This window comes from Myotis myotis, unplaced genomic scaffold (genome assembly GCF_014108235.1).
Source record: "Myotis myotis isolate mMyoMyo1 unplaced genomic scaffold, mMyoMyo1.p scaffold_m19_p_20, whole genome shotgun sequence".
NCBI classification, from domain to species: Eukaryota; Metazoa; Chordata; class Mammalia; order Chiroptera; family Vespertilionidae; genus Myotis; species Myotis myotis.
The window spans coordinates 243,054-259,976 of record NW_023416325.1 but is presented as its reverse complement, the minus strand read 5'-3'; the positions used below and the strand labels follow the sequence as shown (position 1 = coordinate 259,976).

At 57.7% G+C, this 16,923-nt stretch overlaps 1 protein-coding gene across 3 annotated transcripts in view; it reads left to right on the top strand.

The window, feature by feature from the left end:
• SFI1 (SFI1 centrin binding protein) overlaps positions 1-16,923 on the top strand; it is a 41,502-nt gene that overhangs the window by 23,981 nt on the left and 598 nt on the right. For all 3 annotated transcript variants that reach the window (XM_036353159.1, XM_036353158.1, XM_036353157.1), the window contains 19 exons: positions 132-224; positions 1,901-1,998; positions 3,147-3,213; positions 3,561-3,691; positions 5,737-5,818; positions 6,097-6,275; positions 7,423-7,498; positions 7,988-8,083; positions 8,511-8,587; positions 9,616-9,718; positions 11,041-11,137; positions 11,973-12,133; positions 12,540-12,614; positions 13,255-13,329; positions 13,471-13,647; positions 13,718-13,977; positions 14,659-14,763; positions 14,912-15,143; positions 16,317-16,618. In XM_036353159.1, the coding sequence (XP_036209052.1) occupies positions 132-224; positions 1,901-1,998; positions 3,147-3,213; positions 3,561-3,691; positions 5,737-5,818; positions 6,097-6,275; positions 7,423-7,498; positions 7,988-8,083; positions 8,511-8,587; positions 9,616-9,718; positions 11,041-11,137; positions 11,973-12,133; positions 12,540-12,614; positions 13,255-13,329; positions 13,471-13,647; positions 13,718-13,977; positions 14,659-14,763; positions 14,912-15,143; positions 16,317-16,618 (2,486 nt within the window). The remainder of the gene's footprint in view (positions 1-131; positions 225-1,900; positions 1,999-3,146; positions 3,214-3,560; positions 3,692-5,736; positions 5,819-6,096; positions 6,276-7,422; positions 7,499-7,987; positions 8,084-8,510; positions 8,588-9,615; positions 9,719-11,040; positions 11,138-11,972; positions 12,134-12,539; positions 12,615-13,254; positions 13,330-13,470; positions 13,648-13,717; positions 13,978-14,658; positions 14,764-14,911; positions 15,144-16,316; positions 16,619-16,923) is intronic.

Below are 16,923 nucleotides of genomic sequence, written 5' to 3'. Positions count from 1 at the left end.
ACGCAGCAGAGAAATGCTCTCCGGGACCTGGGAGCAGCTGTGACTGAGCTCCTGGCCACCGGACCCGGGCGCTGCTGTTACTGTTGCAGCCACTTAGATGGGTGACCCGTGTGTCCTTCTGCCTTCCACAGCACTTCTGCTTTAGAGCCCTCAGAGGCAACGTGACCCGCGCCCGCCTCCAGCGCATGAGAAGGAATCTCGCTCACCAGCAGCACGACGTCGGGGTGAGGGCCTTCTCCTGCCGCAGGGGCCCTCCTGGTGGCCCTTCTCTTGTTAACCTTTGTGCTTACAGATTTGTCCCCAGACTCATAGATGCTGAAACCTCAGTGCTCGTCTCCTCAATACTCCATCCCAGCCAATAGAGAAACCCTGGTTTAATCCCACTTATCTGTTGGCTAAGAAAGGTGGTGTTTGAATCACAGGTCAGGTACTGGCTTCCAACCCTGACCCAGTGAATATGGTTTAAGCCCCCACTCCAGGCAGCTCTGGTTGGTTTGCACTGTACATCTGTTCTCATCAGGGGTGAGTTACCTCAGGACGACAAACGTTCTGTCTCTACTTAGAGATTGTGTTTGTGGGTGCAGAAGGATGGGGTTTTCTTGTTTTGTCTTTTTTTTTTTAATTGAGTTTTTAGAGAGGAAGGGAAAGGGAGAGAGAGAGAAACATCGATTGGTTGCCTCCTGTAGTCGCCCCAACTATGGATCAAACCTGCAACCTGGGTACGTGCCCTGACCTGGAATCGAACCTGTGGCTCTTCGGTTCACAGGATGATGCTTCAACCAACAAAGCCACCCTGGCCAGGGCTCTTGCTTTGTTTTTAATTGTGAAAATGTTCAAATGCATAGAAAAAACTTAAAGAGTAGTTTGATACACGAAATGTATCATATTAACCATTTTTAAGTTTACAGTCCAGTGACATTAAGCACATTCACATTGTTGTGCAGCCATCAGCACCATCTCAGAACTCTTCTCATCTTGCAACACTGAAACTCGGTCCCCATTGAACAGCTCCCATTCTCCTTCTCCCTAGCCCCTGGCAACCGCCATTCTCCTGTCTCTAGGAGTTTGACTGCCCTGGGTCCTTCCTATTTGCAGTACTAGCCTTTTGTGACTGGCTTATTTCACTCAGCATCATGTACACCTTTTTTTTAAAAAAATGACATTGAGCCGAAACCGGTTTGGCTCAGTGGATGGAGCGTCGGCCTGCGGACTGAAAGGTCCCGGGTTCGATTCCGGCCAAGGGCATGTATATGGGTTACGGGCACATCCCCAGTAGGAGATGTGCAGGAGGCAGCTGATCGATGTTTCTCTCTCATCGATGCTTCTAACTATCTCTCTCCCTTCCTCTCTGTTAAAAATCAATAAAATATATTTTAAAAAAATAAATAAATAAAAAATGACATTGACTTTTTGAAAAGGAACACCAGTTATTTTGTACAGTTTTCCAATGTTCTCAATTTATCTGTTTCCTTTTGATGACATTTGATTTTCCTTTTTTCTTTCTATGTAACTCCCCTAAACTAGAAGTTAGATCTAAGGGCTTGATGAAATTGAAGCTAAACATTTTTTTTGGCAAGACTACTTCATAGGCAGTAAAATGTGCTAAGATCGCTTCTAATTTCTACAGTGGCATTGTTGGCCGCTAGGCCCTGATGAGAAGTAGCTCCTGATTTCCATAGATTGGAAGACCCTTCCTTTTGCTTTTTGGTTGGCCCAGAATAGCTCCATGTAGCCTCACCCTAGTCGTCCCACAAGCCTGTTGTATGTTGCGTGCTCCCAATTGCGGTCATTTCTGCTTTGGGGACCTTACAGTCTTTTGGTATGGGGGTTTGCTAGCTAATAGGCTAAGAGAGATTAGTTTGTGGTAATAAATTTTTGCTTCTTTTCTGTTTTGTTTCAGCTGCTGCGCCGGTTCTGGAACCTCTGGCAGTCTCGGATCCAGCAGAGGGAGGAGCGAGAGCAGCGCCCCTTACTGCAGGCTGCCTGGGACCACCACAGGTAGGGACTCTGACGCTCGCCCGGGGCTCTCCTGGGACCGCCGGACAGACTCGCTGTTCCCCAGGAGCGAGTGCTTACCCTCCGTGTGCCCCTGAGCAGGTTCAGGCAGCCCCTGCGGTAACATTGGTCCTGAGCGTGTGTTCTCTTGGCTGCTCAGAGGAGAGGTAGAATGAGGATGTTTGTACCGGCTCTCGGCCACCATGGTTTGAAGCATGTGCCTGCTGGCTCGCCGCCTCAGTCCTTGGGGCTCTAGTGGTGTTCATGTTGTAGAAGTCATGCGTTAGTGCTGTTAAAGAGAAGGCTCGGGCCCTGGCCGGTGTGGCTCAGTGGATAGAGCATTGGCCTGCGGACTGAAGGGTCTCGGGTTCGATTCTGGTCAAGGGCATGTACCTTGGTTGCGGGCACATCCCCGGTCGGGGGGTGTACGGGAGGCAGCTATTCGATGTTTCTCTCTCATCGATGTTTCTGGCTGTCTATTCCTCTCCCATCCTCTCTGTAAAAAATCAATGAAATAAAAAAAAAGAGAAGAAGGCTCAGGCCAGGGGCATATTTGTGGTGCCGTCTTGAGGGGTGCAGAGAGTATCTTCAGTTTTTTAGAGTTAATCATTCCGTTAAAATAAATATGTGAGTGTACACATGTCCATGAGGAGAAACTCGGTGTCCAGGAAGGAATGTAGAGAGTTAAATAAAAGCTACCTGGGACCCTCCTCCAACCCCTTGGTCTTACGCTGCAGAGGTAACCACTATCAGTTTTTGCTGCCAGACTTGTTTAGTATACCCCCTTAAAAAGCCACTTTAACCCACCTAATGTGCACAGTTATAGGTCTGATTTTGGAGCATTTTTCCTTTTTTTTTTTCTTAAAGGGGAGTGGTGAGAGAAGGACAGGTGTCTTTTTATTTTATTATTATTTTTAATTGGTTTCAGAGAGGAAGGGAGATGGAGAGACAGAAACATCAGTGAGAGAGAATCACTGATCAGCTGCCTCCTGCACGACCCCCCACTGGGGGTCTCCTAGAATGAAACGCATGGGGTGCCTTTAACACTCATGATATAACTACACTGAATATACCTGCCTCAGAACAAAACAGAAATGCAGGAACCTGGAAGTGGGCTGGGCAGCACCTTGGTGTTCTGTGTTTTATTTCAGAAGAACATTGCTACGCAGGTGTGTCAGGCGGTGGTTACAGCGTATGCAGAAGAGGCGAGACAAGGAGGTAGGGAGCACTTCACCGCAGGTCGCTCTGCTGGCTTACACTCTAGTTACGTTTCCTTTGCTTTGAAAAGATTCTTGTAGCCCAGCCGCTGTGGCTCAGTGGTGGAGCATTGACCTATGAACCAGGAGGTCACGATTTGACTCCCGGTCAGGGCACATGCCCGGGTTGCAGGCTTGATCCCCAGTGTGGGGCCTGCAGGAGGCAGCCGGTCCATGATTCTCTCTCATCATTGATGTTTCTCTCTCTTTCTCTTTCCCTGTCCATTCCTCTGTGAAATCAATAAAAAGAGAAAGGTTATTTTCTTTTTTAATGTAAAGTACAAGTAAAGGTCACTCGTTTTACTTCAGCTGCTACAGGCCAGAGCAGACAGGCATTTCCAGCAGAGAACCCTGCCCGCAGCCTTCCAGGCGTGGAGGAGACTGTGGCGATGGCGCCTGCAGGAGAGCGTCCTGGAGGCCAGAGCAGCACGCTTCCACAGGTACGCGGCTGGGCAGTGTCGCTTCCACGGGTACGCGCAAGGCGGCGTCAGGGTCTGACTCAGCCACCGCACGGCCATTGCGGTGCCTTTCAGCCTCGCAGCCCCCGGGCCCAGGCTCTTCCTGGATTTTCTCTAATTGATTTTTCTCTGAAATCAATGTGCTCTCACTGATCTCATCTCGCAGGAAGACGGCCAGCCTCCTCCCCAGGGAAACGTTTATCCAGCTTCATTGCAAATGCTTTCAGAGCAGGCTGGGTTTTATGTCCCTCCCCTCATTACAAGCCACAGTGCGTTCCATTAAAACTGCCCATTAGCGTCTGAATCCGAGTGGGGGGGACCTTGCATTGCTTTGGCAGGCCGCCTGGAGTGTGATTTCCCTGCAGCGTGTGGTCCCTGCTCCGCTAGACCTGACTTCGTGGAGTCTTGAAATGAGGACAGGCGAGGAGCAGAGCTACCTCTTTTTAGTGGCCACAGGGGCAAACTCGCCCAACTGCAGGTCCTTCCTGCATGTGGGTGGAATGTATTGGAATGATTCACCGCTAGCTGTGTGTCTGCCACTGTGGTGGGCAGGGTGTGATGGGAGAAAGGAAGCCACCAATCGAGGGACTCGTGTGCCTGTGCCATCGTCATCGCGTTAATAACGTCCATCTCCCAGCCTGAGAGAACCAGTTCACATGGCAAACGACCCACCTGGTAACGCAGGCCGTCGTTAGCAGAGCCCGGGTTTCAACTCAGCTCCCGGACTCCAAAGTCCAGGGAGGGAGCTCTTTCTAAAGACTTTGCGGGAGATAAGACTGTTACGCAAGAAACTACTGAAGAACAAACAGTTCCAGAGAACAGCTCTCGTGTCCTCAGCTGTGTCAGCCACAAGCTCGAGGGCTCAGCGCTAGTGCTGAGGGAAGGACCTGGGGCAGGCGTGGCTGTGAGCCGGGGGCTGGGGATGGGTGGCTGAGTGGACAGATGAGGAGGACAGGACTGAGGCGATGGCCTGATCCTGTGGATCAGTCACGGGCAGGTGTGTGCAGCCAGTGAAATGACAGCTTTGGAGATTGCCCTGAGTAATGGTGTAGGTCAGCTTAGGACAGAGGCGGGAGGGAGGGACACGCGTTGGGAGAAGTGGCCGTGATCTTGACTAGGAGGATTCGATCCTCGGCAGGTGGGGCGAGGCAGCCAGTTGATGTGTCTCTCTCACATTGATGTTTCTTTTTCTCTCTCCCCTCCTCCACTCTCTCTAAAAATTAACGGGAAAAAATGTCCTCACGTGAGGATTAACAAAAACACACTTTTCAGTTACAGTTCACACACAGTATTACGTTTGTTTCAGGTGTACAACATGGTGATCAGATGTTTACATGCTTCACTCAGTGGGCAGTGATAAGTCTAGGGCCCGTCTAGAGGTGACAGAGCAGTGGTTCCCACTTACCTCCCTGTCTGCCGGCTGCTTCCGGGGCAGCCTCAGGCCTGCTCCGCAGCCTTGGGGGCCAGGCATCTGGTTTTGTTTGTTTTGTTTTATATATTTGCTGATTTCAGAGAGGAAGGGAGAGGGAGAGATAGAAATATCAATGATGACAGGATCATTGATTGGCTGCCTCTTGCACGCCCCCTCCTGGTGATCAAGCCTGCAACCTGGGCATGTGCCCTTGACCGGAATCGAACCCAGTACCCTTCAGTCTGCAGGTCGACGCTCTATCCGCTGAGCCAAACCAGCTAGGGCCAGGCATCTGTTTTTCACGGCTTTGCCCAAGGATGTGTGTCCTGCAGGTCAGCCTGGCCTGGAGCAGCTTTCGCTAGGAACCGTGAGCACTGGCGGTAACTCCGCATGGACTGCAGAAGAACAGTCTCACAGTCTTGCTCACACTCTGTGAGTGCCTGGCTGGCACCAAAAATACTTGGAAAGAATTGGGTGGTTGTGGGGTTGTTGGCTATTTTTCCTGTTCTTCCCCTTTTCTTTCTCCCTAGATAAGCTTATTTGTCTCTTAAAAGCACAGTGTACGAGGAAAATCCATTTGGAACTTCTCATTCTATTATTATTATTATTTACATAGGGAGACATTAGAGAAGCAAGTATTTGCTATTTGGTGGCAGAAGATGTTTCGGCATCAAGAACTCCGCTTGGCAGAGAGAATGGTATGTGGCTTCCCCTGAGGAGGTGCGAGCCAAGCCTTTGCATTCACTGCCTCCTCGCCTCAGGACGTCGCCTGGGACCCAGACCCCCTCAAGGACGTCCTGCCTGTGACCAGGACTTGGGGCAGGGCCAGGGTCTGGGGCATTGGTTTCCTCTGCACAGGTGGCTTCTGGGCGAGGGCAGCTGGCTCCTGAGTGTCTGTTTCTTCTGCCTCGTCGTCCTGGCTCCTGTACCCCTCCGACCTGACCCCTTCTGTTCTCTCCCTGCCTTCGTGCCGCAGGCCATCCTTCACGCCGAGCGGCAGCTCCTGTGCAGGTGCTGGTCCACGTGGCACCGGCGGGCGGCAGCACATCGCCAGGAGCGGCAGTGGCAAGCAGTGGCCCGTGCCCACCACCGCCAGGCGAGGCTCAGCACGGCTTTCTCCACTTGGAGGGAGAGCGCCCGAGGGCTCAGATCAGAGTGAGTGGTCGCTTTCCTGCCTCTGGCTTTTCCCATCTCAGACCAGCTTTTTTTTTTTTTTTTTAATGTTTTTATTGATTTTTGGAGAGAGAGGAAAGAGAGGTAGAAATATCAATGATGAGAGAGAATCTTTGATTGGCTGCCTCCCGCGCACCCTCTCCTGGGGACCCACAACCCGGGCATGTGCCCTGACCTGGAATTGAACCGGTGACCTCTTGGTTCCTGGGTCAATGCTCAGCCACTGAGCCACACCGTCCAGGCTCAGACCAGCTTTGATTGTAGTAGCAGCACTGTCAGATCTGAGTGCCCAGCCAGAGGGTCACGTTAGCCTAGACCAGTGATGGTGAACCTATGACACGTGTGTCAGAGGTGACACGCGAACTCATTTTTTTGGTTGATTTTTGTTAAATGGCATTTAAATATATAAAATAAATATCAAAAGTATAAATTTTTGTTTTACTATGGTTGCAAATAGCAAAAAATTTCTATATGTGACACGGCACCAGAGTTAAGTTAGGATTTTTCAAAATGCTGACACGCCAAGCGCAAAAGGTTCGCCATCACTGGCCTAGACTCTGGTTTTAAGTTCCGAAAATTCAACCTGAAACAGTCTGAGCACAACCAGGGCTGTGGTGAGAGGACCCTGTGCCTGTGCATCTGGGTCCTGTGCATGGGCGCACCCTGCTTGCTGATTGGGGCCCATGTGAAGTGACCGTGGCCAAGGGACACACTAATGGGCTTCCTTGGGGGTCATGGACCCTCCCCAGCATGGAGCAGAGCTGTAGCCAGGGCCACGGGCAGCAGGTTTTGCCTACCACGTGATTAGTGGGGACAGAGCCCGCTGGTGCACTGCAGGCACTGTCCTGCTTCAGGCCTTTCTGGATCCCCTTGGGGCTGTGAGGCGCTCCCCCACTCAGCTCGGCCACATGGCGCCTCCTGCACGTGACTAGGCCTCAGTGGTACTTGGAGCCCCGCGAGGTCGTCTACAAAGACGTGATCACACGTGCATGCTCCTGGGTGAAGAGCCCAAATCCTTTGGCCGTTCTTCAGAGTGGAGCTTGACTCTCCACATTTAAGAACCGCTAGGCAGGAGCCAGGGAGTGTGAGGGGCACTCTCGGCTGGGCCCTGCCCACTCTCTCCCCACAGGAAGACGGGCGGGGTGCTGGCTGCAGCGTTCCTCTCAGCGCGGCTCCTGCGCGGGGCCTGGCACAGGTGGAGGCAGGTAAGCTTTGGCACAGGCGCCACCCCCGTGTGGCTGGGGACAGGTGGAGCTGGGTGTCAGTGACTCAGCCACAGGACGGGCTCATCCCCGTCCCTCTGAGACCGCAGGCCCCTGAGCGTGGGGTGGGGCCGGGCAGCAGATGAAAACGTGAACCTGGCCTCCCAAGATGATAGACTCAGAATTCCTTGTTCTCTTACGCGCTGGGCTGTTCTACCTGAACTCCCTGAGCCTGAAATTCCTGGTCTAACCATGATAGGTACCCTGCTCTGGGCAGAAACATTCACGCTCACATTGCCGGAGCATTCACCCCAAGTCAGGCCCTGGCCCCACTGATCCCTGCAAAACCTCTAACGGTACCTATTTATAGATGGGGGAGCCGGGCTCCCAGGTGTCCTGCCCTCCCCCAGCTCACCCAAGCTGCGTGTACCTGGAGGCAAAGCTGAGCCTGCCCTCCTCGGCCCTCCCCTCTGGCCGGGCCTCTGTCCGCAGTGCCTGACCCTGCGGGGCGCCGAGCAGCAGAAGCTGATGCGCGCAGACCTGCACCACCAGCACACCCTGCTGCACCGGGCGCTGCACACCTGGGGGGTAGGCGCTGCTGCTTCCTCCTCGCCCCCTTGCCTTGGGAGAGGGGGACCCTGAAGGCGGTTTCCCTTCCTGTTCTTCCCGCCCCTCAGAGCAGTCATTCCACCAGAGCGAGTGTCCTGGACGGGGTCTTACAGCACAGGGCTCAGTCCTTCCCTCCTCGCTCAGCAAACACAAACCAGAAACGTAAACACGGGCTGTCTAGGCTCCAGCCTTCTGTTCAGAGTGGCCTGTGCCCAGGAGCCCAGGGGTCTGTGGGTGAGGCTGAGGGGGACAGTCCTCGCCCTGCTCTCGGGTGGTCTCCCAGCCAGGGGCCTTGTGGCCTCTCCGCCCCTCTGGTGGGTGTGAGCTCTGGGCATGGAGAACCCCCGCGGCCTGGGAATGGAGAGAGCTGTGGCCCAGGGCGGCCTCCAGTCCTGGTCTCCTGCAGGCTTACCAGAGCCGCGTGCGGAGCGTCCTTCAAGAGGTGGCGGCCAGGGAGAGCCAGCACCAGAGGCAGCTGCTGCGGTGAGTCTCCTGGCGTCCCGGGCCGCCCGAGCGTGGGGCCAGGCTCCTGACCAGGCAGGTTGGAGAGTTTTGTCCGGGGCAGGCACAGGATGGGCCTGGCTGCCACGTGCAGCTCACAGCGTAGCTCTGGCTTTTCCACAGCCAGCGCTCCGTTCACCGGTTCCCCCCTTGTGCCCAGAGCCCGCTACGTGCAGGGCCGGGCCCCTGGGAAGCAGCTCACCTGCGTGTCTGAGGGCCCCGCGTGCCCTGCTCTGAGCGCTCCCCCTCCCACCTCAGGCCTGAAGGAGGCACCAGTGTAGCATCTCCTGCTCCAGAGGCTGCGATGGCTCCTGTGGCCTCTCAGCTCCCAGTCAGTGGCCTCCCTGCTTGGCTCTCCAGACCTTTCCCTGACTCCCCGTGGCACCTCTTGCCGCCAGCACCCTCTGTGTCTGGGACGCCTTTGGTCACCTGCACCGCTCAGCGCCAGTCCCCCAGCCCGTCCTCCAGTCTTGCTAAGCCACGCTCTGAACTCACTCCCACCGCAGGCCTCCCTCCGTCCGCCCTTCCGTTTCCTCCTGTGTCTGTTCACTGCACACTGTGTCAGGCCACCTGTGCGTGAGGGGCCTGGGGACTTTAAACATCACTGTCCCTCCTTCAGGGCCCTGTATGTCCATTCGGCTCCCCAGACAGCATGGCATGGGGAGGGAGCCCTGCACTGACTCCTGGGTCACAGCATGACTCTCCTGTCCTGTCATCACCTGTTACAACGCTGTGTTCCCTGGAGCGCACACATGTGCGAGGATGTGGCCTTTGGTCTTGTCTACCGCATGGTCCCCAGGGCTGCCCCATCCTGGCACAGGGCAGGGCTCAGCAGCCGTGGGGCCCACGTCCCAGTCACCATAAACACGCCTGTGGGGAAATGTTCTGGGCAGAGGGCGTCCTTGATTGGGGGTGGGAGGGGGCTGCGGAACCAGCAGTGATTCCCAGGAACCTCACCCCATCTCTCCACACTGGTGTCCCCCGCCCCGTCCCGTCCTGTGCGCCTGCAGGTCTGTGTTACGTCGCTGGAGGGAGAATGCAGCGGCCTGCGTGGAGGAAGCAAGGAAAACCTCTCGAGCGAGGGCTCACTACCGAAGGGGCCTGTGCCTCAAGGTGAGGGCTCTGCAAGGCAGTGGCGTGGGAGGTGGTGCCAGGGATTCGCACTGAACAAGGAACTAGAAAATGGGGTAACGTCCTCGCCGTGTGAGCAGGCGGGCTTTCTGTTTATTGAATTATGAGCCAGTGTTCATTAAAACAGAATAGCACCTAGTGAGCAAGCTGCTTGTGTCACAACTAGTACTTTCCACACGTGTGGGATTTCCCACGGGACAGACTGGCAGTCACGGTGCCATCTGAGCGAAGAGGACACTCGCTCCTGCTCCTCAGCCTCACAGGTGTTGTGGCTGGGGGACTTATGGGAAAACCTAGAGCAGCGGTTCTCAACCTGTGGGTCGCGACCCCTTTGGGGGTTGAACGACCCTTTCACAGGGGTCACCTAAGACCATCGGAAAACACATCTATAATTACATATTGTTTTTGTGATTAATCACTTTGCTTTAATTATGTTCAATTTGTAACAATGAAATTGGGGGTCACCACAACATGAGGAACTGGATTAAAGGGTCGTGGCATTAGGAAGGTTGAGAACCACTGGCCTAGAGCATCCCAAGAATGTGAGGCTGTTGGTCGTCATCGGTGGGAAGTGGCCCCCAAATGCCACCCGGTGGGGCCTGGTTTCACATGCTGGGGCGCGGGGGTGTGTGTGTGTGTGTGTGTGTGGCAGGATGTGGCTGTGGGAAGATGACCTGTTACAAGACAGAAGGGACTCAAGTGACAGGTGGCCCTGGGCGCAGGGATGCCTTAGAAGGAAGCGGTTGCGGGAGCCCAGCTGGCAGACCTGGCAGGGGCAGCTCCTGACAACTCTGACACGTCCGCGGTGGAGAGCCATGTGCAGTCCGGCCCAGGCCTTTCTCAGGAAAGCACGGAGGCCGGCATGCGGGTCCCCTGCCCTGGAGGGAGGGTCAGGACTCTGCTTGGCTTTACGGCCTTTTTGGGGTGAATGGAGTTTGTGATCATTTGGGGAGCAGGCACCAGGTGTCCCCTGGATGTTCGACTTCTTTTCAAAGTGTCCTACTACTGTGACTTCGTAGGTCTCACAGGAAGTGTACGCGTGACATATAGTCTCCATATCAGAATGGAAGCCCGTTCGCGTCCTCGTGGCGCGGGGTGACGGTTAACTCTCGGTAGGGAAGGCCGCCCCTGAGGTCTGGGCTCCCCTGTTGCCTGCCTGTGGGTGGCATGTGCCTCCGGGAACGTGTGGCAGCGCCGTATGTCTGCCACTTGGCTTCCTTCCCTGAGGAGCTGCCAGCAGAGCACGGTGTCCCCAGGAAGTCGGACACGCTGTGACCGCCCCTCTGCACTTCGTCTGCCCGCAGGTCTTGACCCGGTGGCGGGAGGCTGCGGCGGTGCAGATCTACCGCCGGCAGCGGGCGGACTGTGCCCTCCGGGAGGCCCAGCAGGTGCTGGCGAAGGGTAAGCGGGCCCTGGAGCTTAGGGAAGGGTGTGAAGGACCCAGGACGCTTGTTGCCCTGCAGTCTTGTCTCCTCATGTGTGGGTTTCCTGTTGCTGAGGTAACAGCACTACAGATGCTGGCTGTGCAACCTGGGCCCGTCCTCGGAGCCCCCATTTCTCCATCTGTAAAGTGGGGACAATGCTCCCTGCGTCTCGGGGTGCCATGAAGGCCAGGCAGTGTCGGCATTAGTACTAACGCTTGGCCTCCAAGCCCGTGAGCGCAGCCTTCCCTGCCCCGCCTGTGGGTGCTGGAGGGCACCCTATCTTGGCATCAGTTCCCTGGTATCAACCCTCTTCTGTTGTCTCTGAAAGACACTTCTCTCAGGGCCTGAGAAAAGGAAAAACCCAAAGTAAAATAATCAGCAGGAGAAAGTGAGACTTGGTGACATAGAAAGAATGCAGGCCATGGCCCTGCCTGGCTCGGCTGCTCGCCGGTCTCTGCGCCTCGGTTTCCTCCCACAGAGCAGGCCGTCTGTCGGGCCCAGGGCCTTCCGGGCCATAGGCGCTCGTGCAGCCCTGTGGGCCCTGACACACCTGTGGTCTCTGAGGCTCGAGGGCCCACGGGACAGGCGCACCAGCAGAGAGCAGGCCTGGCTCCGGTCCCGGTGCTCACGGCTGTTGAGGTGCCCGGAGCTGTCCTCAGAGGCGTGTCCATCTGTGGTGATCTCACCCCGTGTGGCTGACATCCCAACGCTGCCCCCCAGGGCCTCCTCCATTCTCCACGCTCAGCTTTGCCCATGACGTAGGCATTCATATAGACCTGACCAAAGAGCACACTGACTCGGACCTGCCGTAGGCCGTCTCAGGACCTGGTTTCGGCGCTGGCGGGCCCGGGGCCGGAGGGTAGCCCAGCAGCGAGCCCAGCTGGAGAGGGCGGCGCGGCATTACCGTCAGCGGCTCCTGCTGCAGGGCCTGGCCTGCTGGAAAGTGCACCACCTGGGCTGCGTCAGGAAGAGGGTGAGGCAGCGGCAGCTTCCTCCCCCCCCCCCCCCCCCCCCCGCCCCCGGGGCCCTGGTTCCCTTGTGTGGTGGAGCCTCCCAGGCCAGGAGGGCGCTTCTGGGGAGGAAAGGTCCTTTCTGCAGAACTCACAGTACCAGTCGGGTGCTGGGTGGTCTCGGGTCCTGTGGGCACACGGTTCAGGAGCCTCCAGGCATGGCTGCGGGGACCAAGGTTAAAGGGGTCTCTCCAGGTGAAAGAGAAACCTGGCTCACTCGAAATCATGGCCTGTCCGAGCCGGGGCACCTGGCAACGGGAGACCCATTCGCTTGGGTGGGGAGCCTCACCTGTGGCTGCCCTGGGTGGTCTGGGCAAGGGCACCTGGTAGCACTGGAAGCATCTCCCATGCGTGTGTCCTCTCTTCCAGCTGCTGCAGAGGCGGGGCACCCAGCTCCGGGCCCAGACACTCAGCCGGTCCTGCTTCCGCCAGTGGCGACACCAGGTGGGAGCCGAGCAGCCCTCACCCCAGAGCTCCCCCTGACATTGCTGGGCAGCGCCAGCTTCCGTCCACCTGTGACACTACGGCCAAGCCGCTTCAGGGCCCTGTTTCTGTGTGTCTCATTAAAAATATGTCAGGATAATATCCAAAAATCAACATGAGACACATTTTTAAAAAATATGTTTTTATTGACTTTAGAGAGGAAGGGAGGGGGGAGAGAGAAACATTAATGATCGGAGAGAATCAGATTGGCTGCCTCCTGCACGCCCCCTACTGGGGATCGAGCCCACAACCCAGGCACATGCCCTTGACCAGAATCGAACCTGGGACCCTTCAGTCCGCAGGCCAACACTCTATCCACTGAGCCAAACCAGCCAGGGCACGAGACCCATTTTAAGTCTTAGTGAAGTCTTGGCAAAACACCGGGTGGGCCTGTGCCCTGCTCCGCCAACCGTCATATGCCAGCGTCCTGCTGAGCCTCTGACTGCCATGTGGAGGTGTTCCCTGTGCTTCTGCAGCCCAGCGTGCTGCCCCACGTGCCCTTTCCGAGGGTCATTCCCTGATCCAGCCCCTCGGGGCCTGGCAGAGCGGGGTCTGCGAGTGACGGGGAGGCCTCCCTGCCATCTTTTCTTTCTGGCTGTAGCTGGAGAACAGGCGGCAGGAGCAGCGGGACACAGCTCGGGCCCTGTGGCTCTGGGCCTTCTCGCTTCAGGCAAAGGTACTGACGGGCTCCGCATCCCGCTGCCCAGCTCCTCCCGGGGGAGCGCTGTGCTTTGGTGGAGGGCAGGGTGGGCTGTGGGCATAGCCCCTGGAGGGTCCTAAAGGGAGAGCTGGGCCTCACCTCCTCCCCCTCCTGGAGGTGTGGGCTGCGTGGCTGGGCTTCGTACTGGAGAGGAGGAGGAAGAAGGCGAGGCTGGAGCGGGCGGTGCAGGCCTACCACCAGCAGCTCCTCCAGGAGGGCGCCACCTGCCTCCTGCGGTTCACAGCGGACATGAAGGCCCTCCGGCAGCAGCTGCATGCCCAGCAGCAGGTGCAGGTAGGCCCGGGTTCCCCTGCCTTGGGGGAGCAGGCAGGGCATGGCATGTCCTGACAAGAGGCCATTGCAGGTGGCCCACAGCCTCCACCGGGCAGTCCACCGCTGTGCCATGCTCTGGAAACAGAAGGTGCTGGGCCCCGGCCGGGCGCCTCCCCCCACCTCCACTGTGCCCAGCAGGAGAGTGACATTCAGTGGCCCCCTTCCCGACCACGTCAGCGCTGCTGCTGGAGATGCCGCCCCGGAGACCAGGAGGCCTCGAGCCCCTCGCGGGCCACAGGGCGCTCTGGGTAGCCTGGCCCTCGATGCCGGGGACCCCCCACTCCTGGAGCTGTGAGTAGCCACCCCTCACCTCGCCCCTCCGCTCCCACCTGGGGCAGAAGCTTGGCCTGTCCTGCAGGGAGAACACTGGGAGCCTTCTCTCCAGCAGGACCTGTCCCTCCCAAGCGCAGGGGTTAGCAAAAGGAGGGCAGCTCTGCCCTCCTGCCCCAGGCCTGCCAGTGTCCTGCTGATCCTTACAGCCAGGAAATGGGGCCCCCTCTCGGGAACCCCTTTCTATGCTTTGGCACCTGCCCTATAGCTGCACACTGAGCTGCCGTAGCTGTTGCTCCCAGAGAGCCCCGTGCTGCCTGAGGCTGGGGGAGGTTGCCAGCAGGGAGTGGCCCAGGCCTGTCCTGCTCTGCTTGCCTCACCCCATCCCTCCAATCCCGACCCTAACCAGGGCCGGACCCTGACAGGCCTGTCCCCGTGAGGTGGGACAAGCAGCTGCATCACCAGGGTCGCCGGAGGTCAAATGAGATGATGTGGGTGAGGGAGCAGGCTCGCTTCATGGAGATGCCGAAGTTCTGTGTGGCCCGGGCCTAGCCCAGCTCCCATGTCAACCTTGGGCAAGAGCCTCTCCTTCTCTGGCCTGCAGTCTCCCCACAAGATTGGGGGGTTGGGCTGGATGACGACCCCTACCCCAGAGTCCCAGGCCCCTGGGCAGCCTGAGGAACAGGCCTTGTTTCTTCCCAGCAGTGCCGTCCGCTCCGCAAGGAAGCAGCCACGACGTCCCAACTTCTTGCTGGAGCCCTTGCAGAGCCAGCGGCCCCTGGGGGGTGGCAGCCTCGGGGGACGGGGGTAGGTCATGGGGTCTTGGGCCCCCAAAGTACATGGTGCCTCCATCCAGGGCATGTGGTTTGGGGTCTGAGGGTGAGTGCTCCCCTTCCCTTCCTGCTCCTCAGGAGGATGCTGAGGCCTGACCAGCTCCTGCCTTCCCTTTGCTCAGGCCTGAGACGCCGAGGGAGCGAGACCTAGGCCTGGCCCCGCCCACAGGCTCTTCCCTGACGAGGCCCTTCTCGGAAAAGGCCCAGACAGTCCTGGTCCCAGGCAGCGCCCTGCCCCAGCCTGGGGCCCTGCCAAGTGCCTCTGGCCTGAAGTTGGTGCCCATGGCGAGTACAGGCCCGCAGTTGCTGCCCCCTTCCTCCTTCATGCCCTGTGGGGTGGGCACACCCACCGAGGTGAGTCCTCCCTGGTCATCTGGGCTCCCATCCTTCAGGGCTCATGCACTTGGTGCTGCAGCCACAGCTGTACTTGTTGCTTCTGAAACACATTCATTCACCAAGTGCAGGTGCCACTGCTTGAGGGCACAGGAGTGACCCTGGTGATGCAGCTGCTTGTTCCACCTCACAGGGACAGGCCCGTCAGGGTCGGGCCCTGGTTAGGTTCGGGATTGGAGGGAGGGGGTGAGGCAAACAGAGCAGGACAGGCCTGGGCCACTCCCTGCTGGCAACCTCCCCCGGCCCAGGCCCCTGCTCCCAAGGTTACATGTCCCAGTAGAGAGGACAAGACCAGCAGACAGACTGCAGGTCACAGAGGGCCGTGCAGGCCCTGCTGGAAGTTTGGCTTTAAGGAGAGGGAAGTCCTAGAGGCTGGCTGGCTGCTGTGATGGATCGCCCAGTAGGTGCTGGCCGCAGCAGACCTGGGCCAAGACCCTGGTGAAAGGCAGAAGAGGCAGGACTTGCTCTGATGGGTCTGCAGCCAGTGAAGGAAGGAAGCTGGCTTGGATCCCTCGGGATAATGAGTTCTTTCACTGAAAGAAGGAACACTGGGTCCCATTTGGGGTGAAGCATGAAGTGTGTTCAACCTGTCACATTTGAGATAAAGCAACAGGCTTGTGAGCCTGGCCTTCAGGGAAGAAGTCTGGTCTGGAGATCAAAGTTGAGAATAGGAGTCGGGTCGGGACGGAGGTGTGAGAGCAGGAGGGCTCAGTAGCAGGAGACAGCCTGGGGCTGGGCCACCCCAAAGAGCTAGGGTCTCGAGAGCCACGGGAGTGCTGAGGGGCAGGGTGACAGGAGGGGACGTTGCTCTCACCAGGAGGGAAGGAGGGTTGTAGGTGGGCAGCTGGACACTTACAAGTGCCTCTGATCACTTTCTCACTGAAAGACAAGGCCACAGCCTACAGACAGGTAGGGGTTAGGGCCAGGAAGGCTTGAAGCAGCTGTTTGGAGCAGTGCTCAGCCAGGCTCGGCGGTGTGGGGTGCTTGGGGTCAGCCCTGAAGGAAGGGCAGGGCCAGGACACTGCAAAGCCCAGCTCCTGGGGCCTCCTCGACCCTCCCCTGCAGTGGGCAGCCTTGGCTCTTGCCCCAGCCTTCCTCCAGCTTCTCTGCTTAGTGTCCATCCTTCCTTTACAGGCATCAGCATGGGTGACCACCCCTGGCCTTATGCCCCAGGCCCCTCTATCCCTGGCCAGTGTCCCCGACCCCTGTCTGCTCCTTCCTGAGGCCGTCACAGGTGGGCCTAGCTCTGAAACTGCAGGTGTGCACCTGAGGTCTGTCAGTGCCTGGGTCCCCTCCATTCAGCCTGGGCCCAGCTGGGAGCATGGCCAAGATCAAGTTCATTGTCCTGTTGCCCTGGGCCACAGCGACCTGGAGGCTGAGCTTGAGAGCATCCAGCGGCAATTGCAGGACTACCAGAGCATGAAGCAGAGCCTCCGGTGAGGCCCACAAACACCCTGCCCACGGGAGCAGCTGGGGGTGCTGCCAGGGCCTGGGGCGATTCACCTGCCAGCCCCGGAGCACAGGTGGCCCCTTTACCCTCAGTCCTGCTCAGGAAGGCTGTTGGCCTTACCTGTGGGTTGGGGGGCAACAAAGCTGAGCATAAGTAAACATGACTGGGCCACGTGAGTGCTGGGCCAGCAGTCTGCCCAGTGATCGTGACGTGGGATGAAAAGCTACAAAGACTGGCCTGGGCCCCAGCGGCACGCAGTGGCTTGTCTTGCTTGTGCTCTGGGTCCAGAGT